The 22,371-nt window shown below is 46.0% G+C and overlaps 1 protein-coding gene across 10 annotated transcripts in view; it reads right to left on the bottom strand.

Annotated features, from left to right (window-relative positions):
- qtc (GRIP domain-containing protein quick-to-court) overlaps window positions 1-22,371 on the bottom strand; it is a 243,365-nt gene that overhangs the window by 182,355 nt on the left and 38,639 nt on the right. For 9 of the 10 annotated variants that reach the window (XR_012828838.1, XR_012828840.1, XR_012828839.1 and 6 more), the window contains exon 3: window positions 3,270-3,502. Coding sequence is in view for 7 of the 10 variants with exons in the window: in XM_075694765.1 (XP_075550880.1) it covers window positions 3,270-3,502 (233 nt within the window). In the remaining 3 variants the exon portion in view is untranslated. The remainder of the gene's footprint in view (window positions 1-3,269; window positions 3,503-22,371) is intronic. The other variant, XM_075694763.1, reaches the window with a different exon arrangement.

Below are 22,371 nucleotides of genomic sequence, written 5' to 3'. Positions count from 1 at the left end.
CGCACTAATGCACTGTGACCCCAATGACTGTATGAAAAAAGCTTCCAATAACTCTCGGGCAGTGGTATCCCAGCTCTCTCTCAAAATCATAGTATCACGAAACATGGCTTTGCACTTGCATATTTTACAATGTTGAGCCAAATGGGAACCTGTGCCTGTTGGTATGGAACACTCATGTTCTCTAATGTGCTCGTTAACACAGCGGCCTGACTGCCCTACATACACTTTGCCACATGACAACGGAATTTTATATATCACACCAACGCTGCAACTACAAACTACAAAAAAAAGAACCACGCGAAGACACGACACGGCTGTTTCCATGGAGGTAGCTGCTGCACACGCGTGCATTCAGTGTACTTGCATGCTCACGGAATCGCCGTGACAACTCAACATGCCAACACCTATGAACATTCTATTCATGGATGTGGCGCAAGTTAAAAGGCACACAGGAAAAAAGATGGATAAAGTACCAAGTGGTGCTCTTTCTGTCTTTTTTTTTTTTCTCAAACTACAAAAAAAGAACCATGCGAAGTTTGTAGATTGCAGGGTCGGTGTCGCATTGGTGGCGAGGAGTTACGGAGTCGCCATCTATCGGAAGCGCCTCGCTGGCGTAGTATGAGGGATCACGCGGCGCGCTCCTCATAGGTTTTGCTGTCAGCGCTCACTGAAAACACCATGCGCAAGCTCTCCCGGACATTTCTGTAAGTACTTTCGAAATGAGAGAAGTTTTTTACTGTCTAAATAATAATCTTGGGCAAACTGAAAGCACAGAATCGTTTACAGATGCTGTCTCTTTACCGAATATGAACAGTGAATGCCACTGCGCGCGGTTGCCGCGATGGAGTCTCCCGAACCGGCTTCTTGCGTGAAAGGTAGGTAAACACTGAGAGCAAACTATGTGAAATATGTTCTTATAGTATTTGTATAACTAAATGGAGCGTAATGGAATGAAGCCTCAATGTAGCGATCGCGCAGATTCGCAGCGACCGACTGCGCGTCTGCTTGCTTGTCCGCGCATTGTTTCGCTTTCGCCGCGTGCGTGTTTTCGCACCGTGCTATGAGCTTTAAGCCGCAGAATATGAGCATTTGACAGTATACAAACAACCATTGTTGCGTGGGTGCTTCAGAGCTGTTCAAAAATAGTTTCATTGTAGAGACGTCGACACCTGCGGGACTGTGATGTGCCGTCGCGACGATTCAATTTTTTTTTTTTTTTTTGACGTTTCAATAATATTTCTCGAGTTGCGTCGCACTGTATGTTTATCGGTGTTCGCAGCGTGCAATTTCCCTCTGCTTCTTTTTTGTAATCTAATACATTCATAACACAAACATGACCATATGTCATGATTTTTATAATGTGCTTCTTACCGCTCCCTTTCCACTCCACTGAACTTGCCAGTATCTATAGCACTGACAAGTTCATGGACCAAACTGTCATGACATTAGTTGGGCAGCGGATTCGGCCAAGCATCTCAGTATGCGTTTTCCGAACATCGCAGACAGGGCACCGTAGCAGAACTATTCCTCGCGTCTGTGCTTGCTGCATACCCTAGTTGTAGCCGATGACTGGTTTTATGTTTCGCGAGCCAAGCTTGACACAGCTCCTTGTCCTCCAGCTAATTGTGAATAAGGCTGACACCGGGCTCCGTTGCGTACATCCGGCATTGCGGCACCGATGAATAGCCTACCATGTTGCATGCCTTCAAAGGCAGCCACTACCTATTGTAGTGCTTTCAAGTGTTGTAAAGGTGACACTCGAAGCGGGAAAATCTCGCCACTAAATGAGGATCGCAGCGTACAAGGAAATATAAACTCATTTTCAGATTGCTTCGGCGCTCCCAAAGCAGCCGGCGCGGCCGCTATATCCACGTGATCCCTCATAGCACGTCACGCCAACGGTGGTGCCAGCTTTTCCAGTGGTGGAGCTCGAGGCCAATATAAGATTCCGTTGTCATGTGGCAAAGTGTATGCAGGGCAGTCAGGCCGCTGTGCTAACGAGCGCCTTAGAGAACATGAGCGATCCATACCAACAGGCATAGGTTCCCATTTGGCTCAACATTGCAAAATATACAAATGCAAAGCCATGTTTCATGACAATATGATTTTGAAAAAGAGCCATGATACCACTGCCCGAGAGTTATCGGAAGCTTTCTTCACACAGTCATTGGGGTCACAGTGCATTAGTGTGCCTTCTTTAACATTCTGCAGTGCTGAATATGATTTTTTTTATTCTGTCGCATGAGTGCGCTCTCGTGATCGGATGCTGGTGGTTCCTGCACATGGTGCTCACTGTACATGTTCCTCTAGATTCTGCTGTCTATAAAGGAGTGACGCAATAAAGTGAAGTCAGTTCAGAGCAGCGCCTTGTCCTGTCGTCTTTCTTGTGTCCATTGTTTTGTGCTAAACAAAGTAATTATTAATTGTCTAATAATCTGCTATCACTATCAATGCTTCCCCTTTCGGCCAACACTGAAACTTTTTTTACATAGTCCTCAAGCAACAGCTTACAAGGTAAACATAATGCAACATACTACACGCCCACACAAATATTTGCCGTCAGAAATTTGTGTGCTTTACAGAATTTTCTAATTGAATTCTAGGGTTTTGCATGCCAAAACTATGATTTGATTATGGGGCATGCAGCAGCGGGGGACTCCAGATTAATATTGACCACCAGGGGAACATGCCCCCAATGCATGGGACACGGGCGGTTTTGCATTTCACCCCGCTGCGGCGAGGATTTGATCCTGCGACCTCATGCTTAGCAGCGTAACACCATAGCCACTAAGCCACCACAGTGGGTTACAGAATTCCCATGTTGTGCTCCTTTTCTTTGCATTTCTTCAAGAAGCACATGCACTTTGTCTGCTGCTGCAGAATTGAATTTTACTGTCTTTATCTATGCGGGCTTAAAAATTAATTGTAGAAATTGGTTTAGTAAAGGAAGTCCCTTTGGAATATTGCCGGTTTATTTCCTCATATGGCTCTCAAAAATATCTACATGGCTAAATAGAAAGACGGCAGCACCAAGTGGAACACTAATTTGGCAATTAATAATCATAGTAAGGAACCCTGGCTTGTAATTATATACCGTCCCTACATTTCAGCCAAGTTCCCCCTTTTCTCCAATTAAGGAGAAAAAAAGAGTTGGTAGCGCTGCCTAGAGCAGAGAGAGGAAAGAGCCCTCCCTGCATTTGTTTTCCTTTTTTTTGTCGTTAGCAGTCTCCAAACAAATAGCAGCATGAGAACAGAAGAAGCACACTTGCCTGCGAAGTCTGCAGGGACTGAAGCTGTGCTGTGAGCTCGCGCAGACGTTCATCCCGCAGACGAGCTTCCGTAGTGGCTCGAGCCAAGGCAGCACGTAGCTGTCGCAGTTCACGGTCCTTCCGCTGCGTGGGTGTCAGGTAATTGTCGGTCTCCACGGGACGCTGGCAGTGCAGCACTGAGCGGCAGCTGCCGCGCCGGTGACACGACACAGCTGTCTCCATAGAGGTAGCTGCTGCACACGCATGCATCCAGTGTACTTGCATGCTCACGCAATCGCCGTGACAACTCAACGCGACAACACCTGTGAACATTCTGCTCATGGATGTGGCGCAAGTTAAAGGCACACAAGAAAAAAGACGGATAAAGCCCCAAGTGGCGCTCTTTCTGTCCTCTTTATTTTTGTGTTTGTGTGTGTCTAATTTACACCACGTCCTTGCACCGCTACGCACTAACTAGACAAACACAGTACGCTCCTAAACATGCGAGCCATGTTCTAAACGGTGCTCTCATTATATTTCAATCCTCATACTGGTCATTAGTAACTATGACAGCTATGGACAAAGCTTGGCCACTAGAGAACTGCTACAAGTATATCCACTGCTGGCTTCCACCTCAGTTTCACGATCAGACTAGCATCTAAAAACCTCATGTACTTGGAATACAGCTTCAGACATAATACTGTATCAAATACTGTATCACGTTTTTTTTTAGTACATGACTGTCAACTCTTGAATTCGTCTACAGTACAAAACCTCAACCGCTTCAGCGTATGTAACAAATCCTTAATTATGTAATTGCTTCTAGCAACCAGTTCCAAAACTGCGCTAAATGCAGCATGATTTCAGTCTCCAATTGGGAGGCTGGTTACGTCACAGAAACTGCAAGTTGTGGTCGTCTAGCACCGCAAACTGCTCGCACGTGCCAGCCCAGTCTAGTGGTTGATGGCCATGCAATGTCCATGTTGCCAAAAGCTGGCTATGTGCAGCAAAAATGGCCTTTTCATATTCCTTCATCCACATTTCACAAAAATGATCTTCTGTTGTCACTTCTCTGAGAACACAGGAATCCTTAGCACCGGCTCACCTATCACGATTAACAAAATTAACTTTTGTCTTTTGTGTCGCATAAGAAGTGTAGCCTATTTGGGTTAGACCTGTGTATCGAACTGTATTGGAAGCAAAAGCCTCCATAAGGCTGTTGAGGCTTTTGCTGTAGCTTCAACTTCTGTATATGTAGAGAATGAACAGTAAACAAAGAAATTTCACTGGGCTTTTAGCAATACAATCCCAGCGTGGCGTTGTGTGCCAGCTTCACCTCCATCAGAACTGTGTCCACCGGGTCATTGGGGTCGTCAAGGACTTGTGGACGGGTCTCTGAGGGGCAGGAAATAAGCTCCCTTGCCAGAGAGTCGGCCATTCAGTTGCCAGTGATCCCACCATGATCTGGTATGCATGCAAGGCAGACAGCTAGACCAGCCTAGTCAGCAATTCGTATTGCCTGGTGTATAGAGTGTACAGTGCCGTTCGGCGAGTCCAGCCTGGCACAAGCCTTTATGGAGGCCTGTGAGTCCTTACAAATATTTAGTTAGATAAACGTGGTTTAGTAGCGCAAAAGCAGCTAAAGCTATACTGCAGCAAACACGAGGTGTTTTATAATACTATTTAATAGGAGAAAGGCTTTGTTAATCTATATTTTGTGTAAAAAGCTAGTGTCGTCTAGGAATTTACGTACGTCAGGTACAGGGACTATCGAATCATCTCCTAAAATTAAAACAGGATGTAAAGGTATGTGCATTTGATATAGGTTGTGCAAAAGGTTTCGTCTTTGTACTTCAATATGAGAGTAATACAGTCGCCGACCGACTTTCCCGACTCCAAAAATTCGTACATGCTCGATTATTCGGTCTGCTTCGCGACACCGCCATTCTCCCCATAGACCATAATGTATAACAACTGCCGAAAGTTCGGACACCTTGCAACCCCTCGTCCGATTTTTCGGACACTCCTTGAGCCAACTCGATCGAGACCACCATGTACCGACTCTGACCGGTGCAAGCTTCGACTTGCTGAACGCCATTTTTGTTTTGAACGGAGCCTCCTTGCTACCCCACGAAGTGGCGCTACTGCAAATTGCCGCTCACCATCATCGTTTCTGGCTGGTTCGATAGAGTGGCTCTACAGCAGTTCCGGTTTCAGCTTAGTAAGCTATGTCAAGACAATCCAGCAGCTGATTTGTTTCTTCGTGCACGACGCTAGAGTGTACTAGAATGGAGGAGTGGGTCCAGCGGAAACCCCGATAAGCGGCGAGAGTGAAGCAAAAAACATTGAAATTTGCGGCGGCGCTGCAGTCGCCTTCTTCTGACGTTCCAGCCAATCCAGTGCCTCGGCGGCCCAGCGGAACCACGCCTACCGACGGTAGTTACGGCGGCGCCCAGCTGTCGTCTGCTCGACGCGCCGCCGTCTCCTGAACACGCCGTCGTGCTTGTGTTTATTTCGTCATTTTCTCTAAAATTTATTTTTGTACCTAGTATATAAAAAAAAGAGAATACAATAAAATTACTGCTTTGCCATGACTGGAGGTTCGTCGCTTCTGTCAAACGATGCCGTCTGCACGATGTACACGCGCGCAGACGGCCCGCGCGCAAGTCTATGGTTTGTCTGGTAACTCAGCAGAGTGTTTGAAATATGAGAGGATGACCACACCTAGTACATCCCGGCGAAAGAACTACTGTTGCGTAGCGGGATGTGAATCCGCATACAGTAGGTTGAAAGGTGAGGCCAAGCTCTCGCTCTTCGGCGTCCCGAAAGATGAAGAAAGGCGCCGAGTGTGAAAGCGCAATCTTCACCACACCGATCAGCCCTTGGAAGCTACCGACGCAATTTGTGAGCGGCACTTTGAGGTAGAGTACATACTGAGACATTATGTGCATAACATTGATGGCCAAGAAGTATCTGCGCTCTGTGGAAAGCCTGCACTGCGGTATGATGCCGTACCCACAATCTTGCAGTCTCTTTCAAAAGAGTGTCACAATGAGCAGACTCCACACAAACAGGCCACACGAAAGAGACTGGCCTCACAAACAATAGATGAAGGCCTACCACCAAAGAGAATGCCCCAGCTAAGAGTTGAACTATCACTTACATTGGAGTCATATGAAAATGGAAAGCTGCGCGAGCTCGAAGACAAGGCATTTGAGCTCGGGGATGTCCTCCCGTCAAATGAGCACTGGGCAATCCACAAGTTTTGTAATTACAATGGAATTGCTTATGTTTTGGCCTCGCTCAGCCGTGATAGTGAAGTCGTCAGCATTGAAAAGACCGTGCTCATGAATTACGGGCCTGATCCAAGTGGTCATTTGTCGGACATATGTTCAGAAGAAACAAGCGTCCAAAACAATATGCCACAATGCTGATGATGTAAAGAAAGTCCTGTACGCCGCAGACTCCCTCCATCCTTGTAGAGGTGCAGGGAAACCAAACGATTTCACAAAGGTAGCCCTTACGAAGACACTCCAGCAGCAAACCTCCCCATTCAGATGACCTTATCTTCAGTACCAAGTGCACAGGAGCAGTAAATCAAGAAGGTGAATGTATACAAAAGTTGTTTGAAGTGTTGCTTGCAAGTACATTTTGAAATTAGCTAATCGTCGCCAAGATCTAGCCAAAAACGAGTTCGTATGACTCTCAATGTGACTATTCACGAATAGTACAAGGCTAGGTTCGGTACAGTTGCGCGTGTAAGAGGACGAGCACAGGGAAGGAACGAGGTAGAAGGAAAGAGCGCAATTATCAACTGGTGTTATTGGTTTCGAAGCGGTGTGTGTGCGCGCGTGCGTGCGTGTGTGCGTGTGTGTGTGTCATATCCTGTGTTCGTCCTTTCATACACGCAGCTCTTCCTAACATAGCCATGCACCAACTCTTTCAGCAAAAACTTCTTCGAAAGCACATGGCTTGCCTCTAGACAGTGAGTATGAGTACCTATGAGCATGAGTAGTACCTATATGCACGCCCATGCACCCATGTTAAGCGATTCTAAATGTCTTTCTTTAACTTCCAGGTTCTGCGTGCATGTCATGCAAGTACCTGAGAAAGGTCATACTGACGAGAAGAAGCTATCTAAAATGCAAGGAACAAAAAAACAAAGCCTCCACAAAAGTGCGGTCCCTAAGTCAGAAAAACAAACGAATGGCGGCAAGGCTACTTGATCTTGCAGGTCGTCTCGAAGAAATGAGGGCTAAGAATGCGAGTGTGGCGGAGGAACTACTGGAGGAAAGAATTTCATTGTTACGGCAAAAGCAGCAGGCCAGTGTTCGCGCATGCTTCCAAGCTTCAAAAAGAGCCAGTCGGAAGGGCATGTGCTACAATCAGGAATGGATACTTGAATGTAGCCCGATTAAACTGAAAAGCTCTAGACTTTATCAGCACATCAGGAAGAATGAGATCATCATAATGCCGAGCAAGACTACTCTGAAAAGGTACATGAAGTCATATCAGTCGACGTTCGGTTTTAATGTAAAAGCATTGGACATCCTAAAGAAAAAAGCCAGCAGCATGACAGACCTCAAGAAACATGGTGGATTGTTGGTAGACGAAATGAAGTTATCAGAGCACTTCAGTGTGACGGCCTCTGGACAAATTCAGGGTTCTGTTAACCTCGGAGAATTCACAAGGCCCGAGGACCGGTACCAGCAGTGTGATCACGGGATGATCATTATGTTTGTTCCATGTGCAGGAAAATGGAGCCAGATTGTTGGCGTTTTTGCTACCAAGGGAAGTGTTAAAGGAGATATGCTGCTGAAAATTCTGCTTGAAGCAGTGATCCTAGTTGAACAGGCAGACTTGTTCGTTGATCACATCACATGTGACAGGGCCTCTTGGAACCGGAAGATGTGGAGACTAGCTGGAGTTTCTGCGTCTTCTAAAGAAATAAAATGTACTATACAGCACCCTGTCGACGAAAAGAGGAAACTGCACTTCATCTCCGATTTTCCCCATCTGCTTAAATGCCTGCGAAACGGGTTACTCAAGAATGGCTTTGCAACACCAAAGGGAATGGTATGTTCGTGACTCCCGTTTCACACAGACGAAAGAAAAGGTTGTACTCATGAAATAACTGCATTGTTCGTATTTTAAATTTCTAGGTATCCGTGCGGCTAGTTCGGGAAGCATATCTACGGGACTGCAGCATACGGACACTTAAAGTAATGCCCAAGTTGACTGAGACACACCTGGATCCAAACTCGTTTGAGAAGATGCGAGTTACGTACGCCTTTTAACTTTTCGGATCGCATATCCTGAGGGGCCTGGCCTTTTACAAGGAAGAAATTGAGAAAAGATGTGGCAGAATCGAAGCAACGCAAGAGTTTTTCGCGTGAGTGACTATTTATACTTCATTCACATAACATAATTAAAAAAAAGCAACACATGAGCACAGTTCTGACGTGCATTTCTTCAATTTCTTAACCAGGAAGATCAACAGACTGATCACCGTGATGACATCAAGATTTCGCGCCGAAGCACTCAGGCCAGCTTCCTCTGATGCTGCATTTTTGACTGAATTTCTGGACTACCTCGACAAGTGGGAAATGTGTGATCCCAACAAGCGGTACTTTCTAAGTGAATCCACTGCAACAGGTTTAAGGGTAACGATAGCCAGTACCCTTTCATTGTTGGAGTACCTCACAGAGAGCCTTGGGTTCAAATATTTAATGACTTCACAGCTTAGCACCGATCCAGTAGAGCATTTGTTCGGCGTTGTTCGCCAGTCAAGTGGCTGCAACGCCCACCCTTCTCCAGATGAGTTCCTAATCACGGTCAATTGTCTGTCCTTCTATAACTTGGCCCGCAGTGTCGATAGTTGCAATGCAAATCCTGACATATTAAGCGCTCTTGTGACCGTCCATGACAAACAAGGTTCTGATTCAATGACCAAGAGGATCGACGCACTTCTTTCCCAGGGTAACCTAGACGAGGTTGAAAGCTCGATTGCCGCAATGCCAGCTGAACCTGCGGAGCACGCTGGTGTGATTGTGGAGAAAAGCGACTCGAGGCTAATTTATTACACTGCAGGGTATGTGGCGAGGAAGTGTGTCTTAAAGCTAGCATGCTCGGAATGCAAAGGTGTACTTCTCTTTGAGAGACCTATCGCATCAGCTGAGCGGCTACCCTCACAATTTACGGAACAGTGCGACGGGGTGGACTTCCATACCCCTCCCGGGAGCTCTACAAGTTCATTGCCGCCCTTGAAAACTTGTTTACTGAATGTTTCAGCCTTTCAGGGCTGCACACAGAGAGCATCTCCGATATCCTCTCTCTGGTAAAAACAAATTTTCTGAACTCGAATGCTGTCGGCTGTCCAGACCACAAGGAAGAAGTAAGCCTTAAGCTTGTTGCTACGTGCTCACTCACCTTCACTTTTTAGTTAAGGGAGTCAACAGTGAAAACACATCAAGGAGAGAGAGAGGGCGAAGCACCTAAAGCTAAGCAGGATTAAATAGAGGCTTATGTTTCCGCACATGCGCCTATGAGTTCTGTTAGATTTGTTCAGTCCGGTTCCAGTGCGTCAGTGTATTCAGCATCGGTAAGTACAGTGTCTCACAAAGACGTGGCTGGTCGACAAATGATTTTCCTCATGAGGAATATGCTCGTCTGTTCGTGTTCTTTCTTTCAGATTTTATTGTTTCACGGTAGATGGACCATATATAGATCAATCTACTCTCGCCTTATAGTTTGTTTTATGCCCTGCACATTTTTAAAGGACTATTTTGAAGCTATCTGAAGCCTTCAGTTTTTCGAAGAGTTTAATATTGTTTTTAGTGCATTCTTGTAAATAGCAGAACTTGTAAATAAAATATCATACCTCGTCTTAGATTTTAGCGCTCTTGTCATTGTCTCTTTGTGCTGGATCTGTGAAAACATTTTCGTGTTTCCAGGAAATGGTCGAATTGCATGGCTTAACCTCTTATACCAAAATTATGTCAATAATTATAATAGTGATAACTGCATATTTTGATATAATTGTGTATAAAGCCGTATTAGTTCCCGAAAAAATCATGCTCACCGCGTGACACGATTGCTGGCGAGAATGAGCGCGTTGCAGGACGCGTAATAAGAGAAAAATACAAAAAGAAAAACAGACTTACTCTACAAGATCAGAAATAAAAAAGGAATAGCAAACTTATTCAACCTTGCATAAAAACAGCCCAGCTTTCATCAGAGGGGCTACTTTCAAGCTGTTGAATTAGTAATATCAGTTGCCTGCATTTAAACCAGATAGTTTAATTGAAACATCGCCTGTATGACTGACCCTTTGAAACGTGGCCTGCTCAAACACGCCTTGAAGCCCTTGATTATGCAATATTTAGCAAAGGCCACACGTCACCGAGACACAACTAATTTCATATGCGTACCCGCCATAATGTTCCCCTATTATTACCGCATTTGATATTTCAATCTAATATAAACAATGCGTTTTGCATTATTTACCGAGGGGAGCTCGAAAAGCAAGTGCGTCTCAGGCGCAGGAGGCATAAAAATACAGAAAAAATGACTATTGCGTAAATATTTTCCGAGCACACAGTCAACCTACACTGTATATGCATGATTTTTAGTGGTTCTTGGCATTTTTCGCATGTTGGTACGTCTTCTTTTGTAAGTAAATAACTGTGGGTGAGGTGTGTGTGCCCAATGCATAGCGGCATAGAACTACTTGAAAGAACCACTCCTGAACGTTACATGACCTCTACTCACCAAGTACGGGTTTAGTGAGATGTAGCTTGTTGTCTGCACATTGGTCCCATTCGTGTTGCCACTTTGACGTTAAGGCCTTCCTAATGACATGGATACTATCTCTATATGGAAGTGTTGTGTTTATTATGTCTTTGTATGCTGCCATCGACGCACATCTATCAGATGCTTCGTTACCCGGTATCCCAACATGACTTGGTACCCAGCAGAAACGAATTGATCTCCTGTATTTTTTAAGCGCGACCATGTTTAGTATATCCCCTAGCAGGGGTTCACACTCAGATTTCAGATGTAGAGCCTTCAGTGTACTTAAGGAATCAGTGTATATGACCGTGTTTTTGTGTTTGCCAGTGATAATCTTTTAAACTGCAACCCATACAGCATAAACTTCAGCAGTGAAAAAAGAGACATGTTTTGGTAGACAAATCAAATCAGTTTATTTCAAATACATTTTTTGACAAATCGTGTTTTGCTGGTCAATCTAAGCACATTGTGCTTGTTACAAGACCAAGCAGCAGGTGGTACAGCTTTCAGCAGAGATATTAAACATACAATTACCGTTCAAAATTATAAACTTCAAAGTAGAATATTCTAACACACAAAGAATAAATACTATGTTTTCCAGTCACATAAGAATCCTAATAAAAATCACATATTACAATAAACAGTTGAATACTACTTCCTCATATGTTTCATCATTTTACCTTTTGAATTTATATCATACAGTGTTGCATCAAATTCATTAAAAATATTAGGGACATAATTTCTTGTTTTCTTTCCATATTTCATTAAAACCCTTGGCTTAAAACACCTATGTTTTTCGTAACGCAACATCTTTTTTTACCAATACTTTAAAAGAATTTGAATAATAATAGCGTGTTACAACCACATACTATAGGGGTATTACTCAAGTTTGCGCGTGCGCACCCGCCACAGCTCTGGATCGCACAGCGCCGGCGGAGCGGCAGTCGCTTGCTAGCACTTTCGAAGCAGCCCTAACAGTCAGAGCTGTGACCCCTAACCCGCGGTTCGCAGTGAGTTGCGACCACGGCGGGTTCAGGCCAGGGGGGGACAGGGTGAGTCTCGACCTAAGGTGTTTATTCACCTTAGAGTACATGTATACCAACTGGACAACAACAGCAAACCACATACAAATACAACACAAAACCACAGCGGCGGAGCGTTCCGCACGTCTGGGGTGAAATAACCGCACAATGTGGGAACCACAAAAGAGGCTGATAAGAGTTCAGCTCACCCAGAGTGGATCCGCGCTCGGGCCCTGGGGCAGTCAGTCGCTCACAAAGGCCGAGCACAACAGGGGGACGGCGTGCGGCGGTCTCAGCAGCTGAATTGAGATGCGGCCTGTCGCAAGCTCCTCAGCCGAAAGACAATGGTGCATCGGGGGAATAGCGCTTCTCCCCGAGCGACGGAGAGGGAGTCCCCCGGTTCCAAGAAAGGGAAAGGAGGGAACGGGGTGCATTGGCTGCAGCGTCGCGGCCAGGCACGAAGAGCAGCGGGAGCGGCGAAGGTGCCCTCTCTCCGCTACCCTCCGCAAGCGAGCACGTGATTATCGCGTGATAACCGCGTGGCCGCTCCAGAGATATCAGGATGCGCGTGCGATCCTCACAATACTAAAAAAGCTCCTTTACTGGAAGTATTCCTAGAATATTAAACTTTTCTTTTCTGTTTGATTGTTCTAGTCCGGTTCCATAAGTTATGCTATTGACAATTCTTTTGACTACGCGATCAATAGCTTGCTTTTATAGTCAGAACATGTACCATATAACGTTATACCATATGTAATTACCGATTGCCTTATATATATATTAACTCTTAGGTCAATAGGCGTCTTCCAGGGCAGACTAAAGCTCTTAGCTTTCCACAAACGTGTATGACATGGTTATTCCAGGTAAAGTGCTGATCAAATAAAATTCCTAAATACTTAACCACATGCTCAAACTGTAATGGTTGACAAATACAGTAAAACCTCGTTAAACCATACCAGCTTAAACGGTACTTTCGTTTTAAAAGTTCTAAATCCCAGATTCAGGGGCCATTGAACATAATGTGTTTTGTATCCGCATAAACCGCACCAGCTTATTGTGAATGTATCGGTCAACACGTAGTGTTTCCACTTTTCGCCATGCAAACACGGTGATGATGATGATGATATGTGGGGTTTTATGGCGCAAGGGCCACTCATGGCCAAAGAACGCCAAGCAATGTTTTAATGGAGTCAGTGAGGCAAATAATGATCAATGGCGTCGTGGTTGGCTATAACAATGGAACCTTCGATTCGCCTTATTTTCGTTATCGGTGGCAAATTTCCTAATTGTGGCTCGATCAAATGGAGTTTATTCGAGGTTTTGGTGTCCCACTTGTGTTGCCAATGCCTTCGAAGTTTTTTGAGCAAAAAAGGCTTTAAGTCTGAGGCAGGGATACCTACGGAACAGTTGCCAGCTTTCATTGCAATGGATGTGGCAATTTCATCTGCGAGCATGTTGCCCTTAATGCCTCTGTGCCCAGGTACCCAACATACTATGACGTGCTGATTAGACGTATATGCTGTGCACAGGAGCGAATATAGCTCATTGAGTACAGGATTGTTGCGTTTCTGGAGTGACATTAGAGATTTTACGACACTAAGGGAGTCTGCGAATATAATGGCCTTTTGCAATTTCATTTTCTTGATATGTTTAACAGCTGTCAGTACAGCATATGCCTCAGCAGTGAATATGCTTGTTTCCGGGTGCAGGACGTCAGATTCTGAAAATGATGAGCCGACAGCTGCATATGAAACGCTGGCACGCGACTTTGAGGCATCTGTGTAAAATTCTTGGCCAGAGTACTTCGACTGAAGTTTAAGAAAGTGCATTTCAATGTGTACCTGGGGAGCGTTCTTCGTTATTTCAACAAACGAAGTATCACACTCAATGAGCTGCCATTGCCACGGCGGACATAGCATGACAGAAGCCATAAGGAGATTTTCAAAAAGTAGAACATCCATTTCTTGACTGAGTTTCCATACACGCAGTGAGAAGGGTTCTCTAACTGCCGGTCGATTATTAAATAAAGTTGTAGATGTCATGTTTACACTTGGGTAAGAGGGATGATGTTCACAGTTTGCATTTACCTTCAGAAAATACATAAAACTTGAGTACGACCTCTGAAGGTAAAGCGACCACTCATTAGCTTCAACGTAAAAACTCTTCACAGGACTTGTCCTGAAGGCACCGGTCGCCAGGCGGATACCTTGGTGAAGGACAGGATCCAGCATCTTCAATGCACTAGGGCTAGCCGAATGATAAACTATTGCCCCATAATCTAAGCATGTTCGAATGAGGCTCTTGTAAAGGTTCATGATGCATTTCTTATCACTACCCCACGTTGTGTGTGACAAAATTTTTAGAATGTTCATGGTTTTTAGGCATTTGTTTTTGAGGTACTTCAGGTGTGAAATAAAGGTCAATTTCGTGTCTAAAATAACGCCTAAAAATTTCTTTTCTGTGCTCACAGGTATGTGCTGTCCCTGAAGTTCAACTTCAGGATTTGCTACGAGGCCTCTTTTTTGAGTGAAAAGAAGACAGGTACTCTTGCTGACATTGAGCGTAAAGCCATTTTCATCAGCCCACTTAGACACCTTGTTTAAACAAAGCTGTACTTGTCGCTCGCAGATAGCGAGATTACGTGACTTAAATCCAATTTGAACGTCATCAACATATACTGAATAAAATATACTACGCGGTATTGATGAGCGCAAGGAATTTATTTTTATGATAAAAAGTGTGCAGCTAAGCACGCCACCCTGCGGTACCCCAGTTTCCTGTAGAAATGGTCTCGAGAGAACATTACCAATTCTGACACGGAATGTGCGATTTGATAAATAGTTTTCGATTACATTAAGCATTTTTCCACGGATTCCCAATTCTGATAAGTCACGTAGAATTCCATACCGCCATGTGGTGTCGTAAGCCTTTTCCATGTCTAAGAATACAGAAAGAAAGAACTGTTTGTGTATGAAAGCGTCGCGAATATATGCTTCGATGCGAACGAGGTGGTCAGTAGTCGATCGGCCTTCTCTAAAACCACACTGATATGGGTCAAGGAGCTTGTTTGATTCAAGGAAGTGTAAGAGCCTGCCATTAATCATTCTTTCAAAGAGTTTACATAGACAACTTGTGAGTGCTATGGGCCGATAGCTTGCCACAGAGGACGGATCTTTATCTTGTTTCAAGACAGGGACTACAATCGCCTCTTTCCATGCCAATGGAATGTCTCCTGTTTCCCAGATAGTGTTGAAAATAGACAATAGAGCCATCTGCGTGTCAGGGTGAAGATGTTTTATCATTATGTACATGACTCTGTCGGCTCCTGGTGCCGATTTGGTGCAGCCGTTCAAGGAAGCTCTGAACTCAGCAATGCTAAATGTATGATTGTATGGTTCACTTCCGCTAGCCTTACGGTTCAGTGCCTTACTTTCAGCTATCTGTTTATGTTGCTGGAATGATTGCGAGTAGTTCGCAGAGCTAGAAACTCGCTCGAAGTGTTCTCCCAGAGTGTTCGCCTGATCTTGAAGGCTGTGGCCTTCATCATCAACCAAAGGCATGTTGTAGGTTTGTCGAGTAATTAATTTTCTTAGCCTGTTCCAGACTTTTGCTTCTTGTGTATAGGAATTTATGCTTGTGACATATTTTTCCCAACTTTCTCTTTTAGCGATACGATGTGTTCGTCTGTCTTTGGATTTCACGTGCTTAAAGTTGATGAGGTTTTCTGCCGTTGGAGATTGACGTAGTAAACGCCAGGCTTTGTTTTGCTCCTTACGTGCATTCTTGCACTGCTCATTCCACCACGGCACGCACCTCTTTCTTGTAGTCCCCTTCGTTTGTGGAATGCACTCTATTGCAGCGTCAATTATAAAAGAGGTAAAATAAGCAATAGCATCATTCACACTAAAATCTTTAAAAACATTTCGCTGCATCTGGGTGATTTCCACAAATTTTTTCCAATCTGCGGATGCAACTTTCCATTGAGGGGGGTGTGGTAGGAACTCATTTTGTTCAAAAGTTTTGAGGCAGATGGGAAAATGATCACTCCCATATGGGCTTTTGACTACCTCCCATTCTAGGAATGGTACAAGTGTAGCCGAGCAGATAGCTAAATCTATCGCAGAGTAAGTGCCATGTGCTGTGCTATAGAATGTCGGCTCCTTTTTATTTAATATGCGTGCACCTGAAGAAACAAGAAAATTTTCTATTAGGCGGCCTTTGACATCACATCGGAAGTCTCCCCAGAGAGTATGGTGCGCGTTGAAATCCCCAACGAGTACGTAGGGCTCAGGCAGCTCATCGATTAGACTAAGAAATTCTGTTCTTTGGAGTCGATAGTGGGGTGGTATGTACACAGAAGAGACTGTGATGAGTTTACCTAACAGTAAGGCTCGAACCGCAACTGCCTCAAGAGGCGTTCGGAGTTCCAAGGCCTGACATGCTACAAGCTTATCAACTATAATCGCGACACCACCGGACGAAGCGAAAGCATCGTCACGGTCTTTGCGAAAAATGTTAAATTGTGGTAGAAAGCCTGTCTGTGTAAGTTTTAAATGGGTCTCTTGTACACACAGCACCTTTGGATTATATTTACGCAAGAGTCCCTTGACATCATCAAGGTTATGTAGTAGACCCCTGACGTTCCATTGTAATATATGTGTCTCCATAGTTAATAGTGTGTGTGTGTGCTGTGAGTTTAGAGAGGAAAATTGATTTAGATTACAGGGCCTTCCTAGGCCCCGTAATGCAGAGTTTGTCTTTCTTGCCGCAGTCCTGAGACTGGCGGCGGTCCTTGGGCGCTTGCTGCGCCATCTGGCTTGAAGTAGTGTCCATTGCCTCTTGAGAGGCACTGGACGTCCGCTCTTGTGAGCGGCGCGTTTGTCGTGAAGGCTTCACCTGAGCAGATGAGTCCTTCGTGCCTACCAACCCTGAGGTCGATGGGCCCTCTTTCTGTGACGGCGAGGCAGCGCTGGCTGCTATCGCCGAGGGGGCTGGTGGCACAACCTCAGCCACACTCTTTGTGGGCCGGGCAGATGCCGGAGTCTGCTGCGGCGTTGCCCCCATACGCGCCGCACCAACATAGCCGGCGGTATGAATGAATGAAACATGTTTCCGCGCTTCTTGAAACAATATATTCTCTTTAACTTTCAGTGTAATAATATCCTTTTCTTTTTTCCACGTCGGACATGATCGGGAATATGTGGCGTGATCACCGTCGCAGTTCACACAGTGGAGTGCGCCAGTGCAGTTGTCGGAAGCGTGTTCTTGACCCCATTTTGCACAAGTGAGACGGCCTCGGCAGCTTTGTGAGCCATGGCCAAATCTTTGACATTTGACACATCTACGTGGATTTGGAATGTATGGTCTTACTCGTGTTTTTTTGTATCCTGTATCGAGAGATTCTGGCAGAACACTTGTAGCAAACGTGAGAACGAGACGTTTTGTAGGAATTTCTTTGTTGTCGCGCTTGATCGTTATTCTTTGTACTTTGACAACTTCTTGTTCCTTCTATCCTTCGAGTAGTTCTTCACTCAGGTTCAAAAGATCGGCATCTGATACCACACCTCTGGATGTGTTCATAGAGCGATGTGGCGTCACTGTGACTTCGACATCACCAAAAGCCAGAATATTTGAAATCTTTTCATGTTGGAGCTGGTCACGTACTTCAAGCAGTAGGTTGCCGCTAGCCATTTTAGTGATTTTGTATCCAGGACCTAGAACGTCAATGAGAGCTTTCGCAACGGTGAATGGTGAAAGGGTTCTTACTGTCTTATCGGGGCACTGACTATGTATGACGTGGTAGCGCGGGAAGGATTCCTTGCGTTGGGCAAAAAATTGAAAAGTTTCTTCGGTGCGCCTTCTTTTCGAAAAAGGGCGGTCAGGAAGTTGGGGAAAGGTGCTTAAAGGGACCCTGAAACGCTTTTGACGATTTTCTACAAACGTATTGAGTCGTTAGAGTAGGTCCTTCTGATCATTAATTGACACATCTAAGTGCTCCGCATAAGGCGTGTAATTTATTATAAGGTTTTAAATATGCACATCGCTGCCGATCGCAGCACACTGCTCGGCGGAATTTTAAGCCGCCCCAACCCATATGACCGAAATCACCCATACGACGTCAGTGGGGCGAGCTATCCGATTGGCTGACAAGGGCGCGTGATCGATAATTTTTCCAATTTTATGGTAAAATGATCTTCGTAATAGTTGGAATATTAGTTAATTTGTTTTTATGAAAAGAAAATTACATAAAGAGAATGCACAGGAATAATTTTTCAGTACACTTAAGCACTTCCAGCACAGAGCGTGTGTCATCTGCTTGTGTTACAACGTACTCCATTTTGAAGAGAGCTCCGCGGTCAGAGTCGGTCTCAGTCTTTTCGCGAGCACTATGATTCGACTTTGTTGCCTTGTGGACTGCAAACGTAGCGACTGGCAATATGTCAAGCTGCGACATCATGTCCCTCTGCAAGGCAGCGTACGAGCGAACTGGCTGCAGCGCATCGGACTGCCGCTATCCGATCGGCGCCAGGATTTGCGCGTTTGTGGCCGTCACTTTACACCGGAAGATTACTAACGCAATAGCGTTTCGCGAGTCCGGTATTAGGGAAAACGCAAGCGCAAGGGGACAGAGTCTGGCCGCTTGACTTTGCCGTAACGGGATGAGCCATGAGATGAGCAGAAGGGCAAATGCGAATGGTCTGCACGGTGCAGCCACCTGGTGGCACAGAGCTCAACCATACACAGTAGCAGCAACGAAGTGTATTCTTCTTTGCTGCTGGTGTGTATTTTTCGCAGGAGTGTAATCATGAACACGCTGTTTTTATAAATGTTTAAAATGTTTTACAGTTCGTTAGAGCAATATTAGCGCTTTGTTTGGCTGGTTAAGCTCTGCACCAACAAGTGTATGGGCCGTGCAGACCGATCAGGCCGCTCATGTACGTCTACGCTAAAGTTCCTTCATCAGTTTGAGTTTATGCCTACATTCATTTGCCGAAATGACCAGCTTGCCTGTGGTTACCGGAATATAAGACACGTTCGGCGCTACGACAGAATGCTCGCAACGCACGCTGCTTCGATAGCTCTCGCTTGGGGTCGACGGCCAAGGGGCTAGCGGAGCAGTCTCGCGCGGGCGGGGGCGGGCTCCAAAACAACCGGAAGTGGACGATGTGACGTCGCATCGTGACGCTGAACCAGTGAAGGCGGAGCTTAGCCCCGCTCGCTCGGCGAACGAGTTGAGGAGGAAAAGCATGGCTAGGGAGGAGGGTAACTTCTAATTGCTTGTAGCTCCATTAATACGTAACGCTTCACTTAAATTGTGGTGCGAATGTTCTACTTAAGCTGTACCCTACGCGTCTACAAAATTTGTCCGAACCGTTTCAGGGGCCCTTTAAAGCCATCAATAACTTATAACATTTCGGCAGCTATGCCAGCCACCCACCACAGAGCCCAACAAGGGGACGCTGCGAGACCCGAAGGAAACGCAGACGCCAGCTGTACAGAGCTACTATAACCCAATATAATAGACCCAAGGTTGGATGAACTACACCAGGTTAACCCTTGCTGCCTGGACAATTGGAAGTAAACGAAGTGAGAAGAAGACAGGACAGGTGGAAAGTGAGAGAGAAAGACGAAGGTTTAAGAGAGAGAGAGACAGGAAAAGGCAACTACCGATTTCCCCCGGGTGGGTCAGTCCGGAGCTGCCGTCTACGTGAAGCCGAGGCCAAAGACGTGTGTTGCCTCCGCCGAGGGGCCATAAAGGTCCAAACGCCCAGCATCAGCTCAACCCCCAGGATTTCCTTTTCCCCGGACACGGCTAAGCCGCACATGGTTAGACGCGGGAGGGGCCAACCCTCGTGTGCTCAGGTACGTGGTGTCGCAACACACCAAACGCCTGCTGACGCAGACGCCCCTGCGGGGTGCGAACACGGTGGCGCGTCGTCTCCATCGGGCGGCCTGGAAGAACAGCGAGCCTCAGAGATCGGAACAATGGCCTCCAAACACCTCGTGCACTTTGCAAAAAGCCAGATCAACATCAACATCATTTCAGCGCCGTGCCAGAGAGCATTATGGCATCGTGCAACCAAGAAATTGCGTCCTGCCGAACCTCGGATAAAAAAGACGCCGGGTGCTTAGCATAGAAGAAAAATTTGACATCGTTCATGCTATCGAACGTGACACGAAGTTGGCACTGGCACGCTACAGGGATCTACTGTTGACTACGGTGTGTGGCACTTGGAATGCGAAGAAGTTGCCCGGCAGCACTGCTGTGACCGCAAAGAGATGTCGGCTACGAGGTTAAACTTTTCACCATTGTTGCCTCTGTTCTTGCCGAAGTGTCAACTAGTAACAGGCATGAGGACGACAGGGAAAGCGACAGCATGGGCGATTCAGGCCCAACAGTGGCAGAAGCTGCGCAATACGTCAGCCTCATAAATGCTATCGTCGCAACGAGAACAGCACCCCACAATGAAAAATGCACCCCACGACTTCTGCAGCGCTACCTTGCACGTGCATGGAGAATACATAACGCCAACAAGGAATCTACCATGTGAGTATTTGCCGAGAAGAGGGGGCTGGCTGAAAAGCTGGCTCGCAGCTTCAGTAAGTTTGAGGCCGCTGTCGTCACTGCTAGGTCGCTGTGGCATCAAACGAAAATAACTTTTGTCGTGCGAAGTGAATAAATACTGCATGTTTTTTCCCCTTCCATCGCGCTCTCTCCGAGTTCTGTGTTCCGTTTTCGACAGGTAAGTGGGCGATCTCATGCTATTTTGGTTAAACAGTACTATCGTTTCATATGTACTTTTTTCTAGCTCCGGCCAACTACAGTTTAACGAGGTTTCACTGTACATGCATTGCAATGTGGGGCGTGCAATTCATGTTAAATGAAAGCGCCTTATGTGGATTCCTGAAGCAGATTAGTTTAGTTTTTCGATGATTTATAAAAATTGAATTGTGCGCGAACCAGTCTACGATTACTGATATCTCTTTGGAAGATCTTACATTCCAAGTTATAGTCACTCATTTGTAGCACTATCACAGTGTCATCAGCGTACTGAAAAAGTTTTGATTTCAGTGGTAGGAGGCCGACATCTGAGACATATATATTGTTACGGTTAATGTTAAACCGGCTTTATTTAAGGGACGAGATTGATGGTGAAGTCAAGATGGCGTCCCGAGGTTGCACCAGCTAACGTCTTCTTTCTCTTCGGCTCGCCCGGCTCATGCCGTAGCAATCCCCGGTTGCCAGACGAAGCCCGCTGGGCAAGTCCAAATCACTCTGAAAGCGTAGGGTGAAACCGCTTAAGACGGGCAACATGTACTAACTGGGTCCGGCTAGACAGACGACCAGTGGACGTCAAGCGTGCTACCACGTACGTCAAGTCACTCAAGCGATCTACAATGACGAATGGGCCCGTGTACTGGGGTAAAAACTTTTCACATAAGCCACGTTTACGTTCCGGAGTCCACAACCACACAAAGTCTCCTTTAGCGTACGAGACAGACTGGTGTCGACTGTCATAGCGCTCTTTCGATCGGTGTTGCGATGCCACAGTACGAAGATGAGCGATACGCCGGGCTTCTTCGGCAAGACAAAGCATCTTGGCAACAGAGTACTTCCTGTGAAAGTCAAACGGTAGTATAGTGTCAATGCAGCTTAGCGGTGAACATGCGTAAAGGAGATAAAAAGGACTGTAATCGGTCGTCTCATGCTTTGCAGTATTATAAGCATAGGTGATGAAGGGGAGTACGTCATCCCAGTCCTTGTGATCGGAAGATGCGTACATGGCCAGCATGTTAGTTAGGGTTCTGTTCATACATTCTACAAGCCCATTTGTCTGAGGGTGGTAAGGTGTTGAATGACGGAACTGCGGACTGCAGAGACGAAGCAGTTCTTCTACAGCGTCCGCAACAAACTGACGACCGCGATCGCTAATGATCGCATGGGGGGGACCATGTCGAAGAATAATGAATCGAAGCAAAAACGTCGCAACAGACGCAGCTGTTGAAGATGGTACGGCCGCCGTTTCCACGTAACGGGTCAGATGGTCGACACATACGATCACCCATCGGTTGTCGTTAGATGATCGGGGAAATGGGCCCAGATCGATACCCACTTGTTCAAATGGCAGACGAGGCGGCGGCAGAGGTTGGAGAAGACCTGGCAGAGCGGTCATAGGGCGCTTGTAGCACTGACATTGTTCGCAACTGGCGACGTAGTGCTTGACTGTGTCCCGCATTCTGGGCCAGTAAAAACGCTCCTGTGTCCGGTTCAAAGTTCTGATGAATCCTAGATGGCCAGAGGTCACATC

This window comes from Dermacentor variabilis, chromosome 6 (genome assembly GCF_050947875.1).
Source record: "Dermacentor variabilis isolate Ectoservices chromosome 6, ASM5094787v1, whole genome shotgun sequence".
Taxonomy (NCBI): domain Eukaryota; kingdom Metazoa; phylum Arthropoda; class Arachnida; order Ixodida; family Ixodidae; genus Dermacentor; species Dermacentor variabilis.
Note: the sequence above shows the minus strand (reverse complement) of the source record. Positions and strands in the feature narration are given on the sequence as shown.